This window comes from Lipotes vexillifer, unplaced genomic scaffold, assembly GCF_000442215.2.
Source record: "Lipotes vexillifer unplaced genomic scaffold, Lipotes_vexillifer_v1.1 scaffold995, whole genome shotgun sequence".
NCBI lineage: Eukaryota > Metazoa > Chordata > Mammalia > Artiodactyla > Lipotidae > Lipotes > Lipotes vexillifer.
This window is the reverse complement of record NW_006785389.1, coordinates 456,983-466,375: the sequence shown is the minus strand read 5'-3', so window position 1 is coordinate 466,375 and position 9,393 is coordinate 456,983. Positions and strand designations below refer to the sequence as shown.

The 9,393-nt window shown below is 42.4% G+C and overlaps 1 protein-coding gene across 1 annotated transcript in view; it reads left to right on the top strand.

The window, feature by feature from the left end:
• The window catches only part of ZFP28 (ZFP28 zinc finger protein), a 17,492-nt gene extending 8,521 nt beyond the window's left edge, over positions 1-8,971 (top strand). The window contains exons 5-8 of the mRNA XM_007457498.1: positions 1,735-1,898; positions 2,628-2,739; positions 3,085-3,180; positions 7,275-8,971. Of these exons, the coding sequence (XP_007457560.1) occupies positions 1,735-1,898; positions 2,628-2,739; positions 3,085-3,180; positions 7,275-8,971 (2,069 nt within the window). The remainder of the gene's footprint in view (positions 1-1,734; positions 1,899-2,627; positions 2,740-3,084; positions 3,181-7,274) is intronic.
• Positions 8,972-9,393: the final 422 nt, after the last annotated feature.

Genomic DNA, 9,393 nt, shown 5'->3' with positions numbered 1-9,393 from the left:
CGGGCCTCTCACTGTCGTGGCCTCTCCCATTGCGGAGCACAGGCTCCGGACGTTCAGGCTCAGCGGCCATGGCTCACGGGCCCAGCCTCTCTGCAGCATGTGGGGTCTTCCTGGACCGGGGCATGAACCCATGTCCCCTGCATCGGCAGGCGGACTCTCAACCACTGCGCCACCAGGGAAGCCCTTGTGTTACAACTCTTGTAACTCTTGTCCTCTCCTCTGGATCTCATGTTTTCCCAGCACCCGTCTTACCCTTTTGCTTTTCACACTTACACAGTCGTCACTTTCTTTAAAAATCTTAGGCTGGTTCTGATGTGGGTTTTACTATCTTATTTCTCTTTGATGAAATGACTTTCATTTACAGACTTCTTTTAACTGATTGTTACTGTGCGTCAGCTTTGAGTGAGCCCACCAGGTGCTGGCTGGGAAGATGAGTGTAAGCCGTTAGAAAGCTAACCATCCCGTAGGGGCGATAAGACATTTTTGTACACTTAAGTGCAGTAGAAAGTGCTGTCCTACATATGATTAGTGTAAATAGGTACCTAAGAGGAAGAAAAAAGTTATTCCCGGTTTCAAGCCAGGAAACAAGGCACAAGAGTAGAGCCTTGAGCAGAAAGGTGAGAACGAGAAGAAAGAGATTGGTAGTTCAGGAGAGGATTTGTGTTGGGCCGTGATCCGTCTGGGGTCCAGGCGGCCTTTCCCCGTGCAAACAGGCTGCACACAGGTGGGCGACTGGCTCTCAGAAGGAAAGGACACTGATTCTGATTTGATGGAATGTTCTTGCAGATGTTGTGATGCAGATATCATCATATTTATACCACTTGGGAGTACAGAGATTTCAACCACAACACTGTTTCTGGAATAGCAAGTTAAGCAAGTAAGACAAGGAATCAGAATTACAGATTTCTTTTGGAGGTTCCTGTAATAGGAAATGACTACCATTTCTAAAGAATTGAGAATCTTGTAAGACCTCTTTGTTCAAACCGTACTTCGGCGGAAAAGTTTGTATCAACAGGACAGTTTACAAACTCTGACGACTCACGTGGGTCATTGTATGGCCCAGGAGAACTGGAATGGCGTTTGGGGGAAAAGTTTTCCATTTATCATGGTACTAAATCACATTCTCTGAGCTAGTTTTCTGAGACAGAACTGTTTTTTTCCCTTCTGTTGACCCTTCCTCTCTTGCTGAGACTGTAGTTGATTTTGAAGACTTGTACGTTTAAGGCCAGGATCTGAACATTGGTTAGTTAGCATTGTAATCACACACAAAAAAAAGGAGACGTTAGTTTTTTTAAAAAAAGAGAAGAAATTTTTGCTAAATAAAATGGAGAAAGAGTCAAAGTGAGACTTCCATAATAGCGCTGAGATAAGGATCATATAGCGTTTCCTTCAATAGGCTCTGTCCCCTCTTTGTCTATTTTGGCCACATTTTATCTTAGATTTAAATCTCTGTGAGCTCTCTCACCTCCTGCACTTCGATCTCTTTCTCCAGTCTCCTGCTAAAACCATAACATGCACTACTTGGTCAACATTTAGGTGTGAAAACTCACATTGTGTCCTTTAGGATTAAAGCTACACAGATTTGGGAATGGAAGGCCAGTGGGTCATATAAAACAGCTTTCGAAACAGTATACTTTTTTTGAGGATTTTTTCCCATCTGATTACATTTTGGAAGATTTCTTCATACTGGTATGTAATTGAAGAGATATTTACCTTCTTAAAAATATCTTTTAGACTCACGGGCTCTTCCAAAGACCAAGGAGTTATCTTCAAAGAAGAGCTTCTGTGAAGAAAAGTCATCCCAGGCGGTGCTAATGGAGAGGCCCACAACCTACAGTCTGGAGTGCTCCGTTCTAGGGGAAGACTGGGGTTACAGTGCTGTGTTGGAGAGGCATCTGGTGAGTCAGGGTGTAAATGGAGGGGGAGACACGCTTACAGATAAGTTGCATGAGGTAGACTTGGCGAGATTCCTAGTAAGGCACTTACAGAGGCAACGCTGATGACTCCCAGGAGCTTCCTTGTGTCCTTCACAAAGAAACCCTTCCTTAGGAAAGCGATCTTGTCTGCAGTAAGTGTGGGAGAAGTTTCCGTTGGAATCCAGGGCTGCGTACCGACAGAGTGTCCCCCCAGAAGAGAGAGTACCTGCAGTCTTGATACACACAAGGGGAGACACTGGGTCACAGCAAGTCGTAAACAAGTCTGTTTAAATCAGAAATGTTCAACTTGTAACGGATGTGAGAAAACTTTGAATAGGATCTCAAGCCTTCCTTTTCATGAGAGATTTCATATGAGAGAAAAACCCTTTGCAGACTTAATTGAACAACGTTTGTTGAACGTCAGGAAGCCTCCAGTGAACTTCAGAAAATCCATACCCTCTGTACCTTCATTCTCCTCCAAGAAATTATAGATTCTCCATGGCACAAACAGTTTCCCCTATTTTTCTTTTCTTTGCCCCTAAACATATACGACATAACTAGCTCAGTCGTCATGTGACCAGCATCACTCAGAACCTAGTGAAAATTCTTGGTACAGAGCGCCTCTCACAGCATGTGGATGCAGCCCACCCCACAGAGCCATCGTGAGTTCACGAGCACGGTTTGATGAGAAACGTGTTTGCACCGTTTCAGGGCTTGGTCACCATCACGAACATGGCTGTAGACGTCTCGCAGCAGCCAGACCCAACTCGGAAGAGCTTCTGTAAGAATGTTGTGTGGGAGGACCACAATCTGGGGGCAGTAGGTAAGGATGTTCCTCTCCCAAATCTGAATCTTCAGGAGCCCCCATTTTCATTCCTCAGTTTTGAATTGTGTGTGTGTTTGGGGGTGGGGTGGGGTGGCGGGGTTGTCTTTCAAAGCACTGGGTTGAATTTTTACTCGCAATTCTTAAGAGTGTGACGTTTGTAGAGTTGAAAGTTAGTATCTTTGTCATACTTGAAGCATCAACTTCAATATCCTTAAAATACTCTTCACTTTTCTTCCTGGTCCTTCCTGTAATAAAGCGCTCTTCCTTCAAAGCCAAGGAATTGGTTGTCCATTTAAGAATGCCAAGGGTATGACCGAAACCCCTGTCTTTTCCCATGTGCAGGACGTTGTGTGTCTGAGCCAGACTTGGTCTCTTTGCTGGACCTTGGGAAGGAACCCTGGGTGGTGAAAGGAGAGCTGGCAAGAGGCCCATCCCCAGGTGAGCGTGGGAGGCCTGGGGTGGAAACGCCACTGCAGGCCAGAGTGTAGTTCTCACCAAAGAGGCCAGGTGCTACCTAACGTACAGAGAAAGCCCACCACATCCTCGGGTCTGGAAAGAAGATTGAGATCTGAGCTTTGAAAATTACATTGTTCTCTCCTCCCCTCCCCTCCTCCTCCTCCTCCTCCTTCCTCCCCTCCTCCTTGCCCCCCACCCCACCTTCTCTTGGTTGATAACTCCTCCCTGTAGTTCTGCTCCTGTCCTTGGCCACTCAGACATGGATCAACCACTTGGTTCCTTAAATGATCTCTTCCAGACCCCGAGGGTTTCTGGAGCTGTCTTCCAAAGGTCTGATGTTCGTGGTCAGATGGCCACTCACTTCGTGATGCATCCATTCCTGTAAGAACCACAAATTGAAGGAGGGAGCCACTCGGCTTGACATTGGCAGGCGATTGGAGAACGAGGGAATTTACACTTCTGTCCTCAGCCATCAAATATTTACTCCCATGGAGGGGATGACATGTGCATGGATGACTTGCATAAACCAGAGCTTGTGAAGTTCCCAACATGGCCTTACAGAGGCAAAGGAGAGGGCTCCCCCCAGAGAATCCTTGTCTGGGTTGGAGAGGGTGGGCAGATGGATTGCAAGAAGACGTGGGCGGAGGGCCATTTCTTTGATACACAAGGAAGGAAAAGAAACTTCTTTTGAAAATAATGGTTTTCAGAAAGTGTAATCCTGTCACCTGTCTGGGAAAGGAATAGGAAATCATAACCCATAATCACAATATAACATAGACAACTTTAGGCCCTTCAAGCCCTGATGAACACGTATGTTGTTTTACGTGGTAGAAATAGAGTTTGCATTCCATCCTGCGTACCGATGTTTTCACGTGAGTTCCATGTTCCGTGTGCCACTGCTCAATTAGGTTGCATCACATTTCTTGGTGTTAAAAATATAATAGGCACCTTTATTAGTTAGTTTATTAGTTAGTGAAGGCTGTACCTTTTGGGGATGCCTGTATCCCTGGAAGTGATAGTCTGCTGGGCTCTGAGAGTTTTCTGTTCTAGTGACTCTAGCAATGACCAGATGACTAGATGTATGGGTTTAATTGCATCATCGTAGCATTGGGTAGTTTGGTGAAAATGTTTAGCTTATTATTTGGTGAAAGATTATGGCCTTAGGTTATTTTTTTATTATGAAAATGTGTTGAATACTTTCCCCAAATTTTGTTATTTATCCTTTTGTAAAATGTTCCTCATTTATATCCATTTCTCTATTGTGTCTTAAATTTTTTTTGTTTTTGATTTTTTTTTTAATATCTGGCTGTGTCCAGTCTTAGTTGTGGTATGCAGGATCCTTCATTGTGGCGCGCGGGCTTCTCTCTAGTTGTGGCATGTGGGTTTTCTCTCTCTAACTGTGGTGCGTGGGCTCCAGAGCGTGTGGGCTCTGCAGTTTGCAGCACACGGGCTCTCTAGCTGAGGTGCACGGGCCCAGTAGTTATGACCACGCAGCATGTGGGATTTAGTTCCCTGACCAGGGTTCAAACCCACATGCCCTGCATTGGAAGGTGAATTCTTAACTACTGGACCACCAGGGAAGTCCCTATTTTTTTGTTTTTTGTTTTTCTTTTTTGGCTGTGCTGCACAGCATGTGGCATCTTAGTTCCCCAACCAGGGATCAAACCCATGCCCCCTGCAGTGGAAGTGCAGAGTCTTAACCACTGCACTGCCAGGCCAGTCCCAGTGGGGGTTTTTTAATGTGAACATTAATTTTTTAATGTATTGTCTCAAACTATTTTTCACATATGGTAATAAGTATTTTTTTTTCACTAGAATTTTTTAAATTGTACATAAATTTTTTTTAAATTTTATATAGTCTAATATATTACTATTTTTATGATTTCTCTTTCTACTTGTATTCTTAGAAAGTAGACAGAAACTTCATCTAAGTAGCTGTCTAGTATTACAATATATGGAAATACCATAATTTACTTAACTAATTTACTGTTGAGGATATCTGAACCTTTAGGTTTTTTCTGGTTTTCACCTGCAATAAATTGTGGTCCAGTTTGTTCATATCTCTTTGCATGATCAAAGTATACATGTCTTTTAAGTTTCATGAACATAACAACAGGCTGTAATACCAGTGGTAAACAATATATGAGAATACCTGTTTCCATACATCTTCACTAATAGTATTTTGGGTTTGTTTTTATATTTTCCAAGCTGTGGGGTGAAAATTGAGTTTTGTTTAATTTTTATTTTGCAGACTACTTGTGAGGTTGTGAATACATGTGTTTAAATCCATTCAGGGTTTATACTCTGTTAGTGATGTCTTCATTCCTATTGCCCACATTTCTGCTGGGTCATATTTCCTTGCCTGTATATAGCATGAATGTAAATCCTGTTTTATAAATGTGATATTTTTTCCCCCAATTTCCTGTGGCTTGAAAGGTTGCATGTGGTGTTTCTTGCTATCCAGTATTTTAGATTGTGTGGTAGCTTCATTTATAGAAGCTTTAGCTTTGATTTTTGTTTCATTCATGGTTTTTTGTTTCTGTTAATAGATATATTACTCCCATTTGTACTGTACAACAAATTTATTTGGTCTTGTTTCTGTTGCTTATTTAATTCTTCCTTGTTTCTCTCCATGAATACATTATTAAGTCTTTCTATCCATGAACACAGGATGTTTTTCCATTTATCTAGCTCTTAATTTTATTAAGCAATGTTTGTAGTTTTCAATGTACAGTCTTGCACCCTTTAAGGTAACTTTATTCCTCAATAATTTATTCCTTCACTGCTATTTTTCATGGAATTATTTTCATAATTTCCTTTTCAGATTGTTCATTCCTAGTGTATGGAAATACAGCTGATTTTTGTGTGTTCATCTTGTATACTGCAGTTTTGATGACTTGATGTATTAGCTCTAATACCTTTCTTGTGGATTGTTTAGGGTTTTCTATATATGGGATGATATCATCAGCAAGTACAGTTTGTTTTTTTTTCCTTTCTAATTTGGATGCCTTTTATTTCTATTTCTAATTGCTTGGGCTGGAACTTCTCAGGTATCTTTGTCTTGTTATTGACCTAAGAAGGAAAGCTTTCAGTGTTTAGATGCCATTTAAAAAAAAAAAACACTTTATTTTCCTTTTTTAAAGATCATCTTTTCCCAGACATCTGACTCTCTGCATCATCTCTCTCCCCATCACCACTTTGATCTCTGTACATTTATTGTGATATAGCTCTACTTGCACAAGTTTTTGGTACATGCTAAGTGATTTAGCAAAGGGATTTCAGACATAATCATTCCTCCCTGCAAGCTTGTAGTCTGAGGTAAGCCATATACCCAATCAGTGGTGTGTATGATGGAATTAAATATAATATCAGCACTCACTATTTTTTTATAAAAACCGTCTCTCCAGAATGAGAAATTCCATTACTTAAATGGCCAGAGAAGAGGTGAGGATTTTGTCAGGCTTGCAGAAGCAAGCAGATCAGTGTAAAAATGATTTCTATGTGACCGCTGAACTTTAGCCATCAGTTGGCACTGTAGGTTCTGTTGAAATCAGTCAAATAAGATACAGTTGATAGAAACACCATTTCTGGTTGTAGGGGAGTGATTGGGCTTTCAGGACACTTAATGAACATCATAGCATACACTGTGCTTTTGTGTTTGGTGTGCTTCTTGGAACAACTTTGGTGACATGATGACTGCCCTGGCATCAAAGCTGCATAGCCAGGGCTGAGAAAGGGTGAAGAGAATGACTGTCATAGACTGTATTTTTAGGTGATGTGATTGCAGAACATTTTTCCGACTCCTGACACTTCTGATGTGTGACTGATTCCACATACGTTTAACTTTTTTTCTATTCACCTCTCTTGGGTTCCCGTATGAATCCAGTCTGGGGTCGTCTTACATACATTGTAGACTGCATGTTCACATGTTTTAGAGGTGCACAATTTATGTGGTTTAATTAGGGTTTAATTCACCAATTAGTTTCTTCACAGTTTTCCTTTTAGTAGATTCCTTTTCTCCCAGCCTATGATAAAAGAAATGTTTGTTTCTTGTTTATTTTCTTGATATCTTTCAGGCCAGAAGTCTATACATGAGACCCAGGAGTTATTTCCGAAGCAGGATTCATTTGCTGAAGTGGTAATGGACAGAACTTCAAACACTAACCTAGAGAGTTCCACTTTCAGAGGAAGCTGGGATTCTGAGGAAAGGAAGCTGGCAGGTCAGAAGACACAATTCAGGCAGGAGGCAGTCACTCACAACAAAACCCTCTCTAAGGAAAGAGAGTGTCCATATAACAAATCTGGAAGATGGTTCCACTTGGACATTTCAGAAGAGAGAGTTCACCGCTGTGATTCAGTTAAGAAAACTTTCCCCCCAAGTTCAGTGGTAATAAAACATGCAGGAATCTATGCAGGAAAAAAACTTTTCAAATGTAATGAATGTAAGAAAACCTTTACCCAGAGCTCATCCCTCACCGTGCATCAGAGAATTCATACTGGAGAGAAGCCCTATAAATGTAAGGAATGTGGAAAGGCCTTCAGTGATGGCTCATCCTTTGCCCGACATCAGAGATGTCACACTGGCAAGAAGCCCTACGAATGTATGGAATGTGGGAAAGCCTTCATACAGAACACATCCCTTATCCGTCACTGGAGGTATTATCACACCGGGGAGAAACCCTTTGACTGCATCGACTGTGGGAAAGCCTTCAGTGATCACATCGGACTCAATCAGCACAGGAGAATTCATACTGGAGAGAAGCCCTACAAATGTGATGTGTGTGACAAAGCCTTTAGGTACGGCTCATCCCTGACTGTCCATCAGAGAATTCACACAGGAGAAAAACCGTACGAATGTGAGGTGTGTAGAAAAGCCTTTAGCCATCATGCTTCACTCACTCAGCACCAAAGGGTGCATTCTGGAGAGAAGCCTTTTAAGTGTAAAGAATGTGGGAAAGCCTTTAGGCAGAATATACACCTTGCTAGCCATCTGAGGATTCATACTGGCGAGAAGCCCTTCGAATGTGGGGAATGTGGTAAGTCCTTTAGCATCAGTTCCCAGCTGGCCACCCATCAGAGAATTCATACTGGAGAGAAGCCCTATGCTTGTAAGGTCTGCAGCAAAGCTTTCACCCAGAAGGCTCACCTGGCGCAGCATCAGAAAACTCACACAGGAGAGAAACCCTACGAGTGTAAGGAGTGCGGGAAGGCCTTCAGCCAGACCACACACCTTATTCAACACCAGCGAGTTCACACGGGAGAGAAACCCTATAAGTGCATGGAATGTGGGAAGGCCTTTGGTGACAACTCCTCCTGCACTCAGCACCAGAGGCTTCACACTGGCCAAAGGCCCTACGAATGTATTGAATGTGGGAAGGCCTTCAAGACAAAGTCGTCCCTCATCTGTCATCGCAGAAGTCACACTGGGGAGAAACCTTACGAATGTAGCGCGTGCGGCAAAGCCTTCAGCCATCGGCAGTCCCTTAGTGTCCATCAGAGGATTCACTCTGGAAAGAAACCGTATGAATGCAAGGAATGCAGGAAAACCTTCATCCAAATCGGACACCTCAATCAGCACAAAAGAGTGCACACGGGAGAGAGACCCCACAACCATAAGAGAAGCAGAAAGGTCTTCAGGCAGAGCACACACTTTGCACATCAGAGAATCCACACTGGAGAGTCACCTGCACGCCCCTCTTTACCTGCTACATCAAATCCTGTGGATCTGTTACCCAAGTTTCTCTGGAATCCACCCTCACTCCCATCACTATAGTCCTGAGACGTTGTGACTCAGATAGACCACTCCAGCAGTTTAAAACCTGTTCTCTTTCTGTCTATTCTGTTCTTGTCCTGTACAAGTTTTTTTTTCACATTGTTGCAGTTAGAACGTGGAGATTTTTGTTTTAAGTGAAAATAGGATTCATTTACTTCTCATGTAAACACTTACATTGAGATCCTTCATATTGATTAATGCATAAGATGTGTGTAGCACAATGGCTGGTCCATACTAAGCATTCAGTAATGTTAGCTCTTTTAAAAACATTGTTTTCAGACATTGAGAAGTTACCATAGGCAACTCTGACTGAAAATGATGCATAGAATGAAGCTAAGAGAGCCAGATTTTAGATCAGGAACAGGCGTTTCAAGACAGACAGTGAGGCTTTGCCTGTTCTGGTTTAAAACTTGATTCCATAA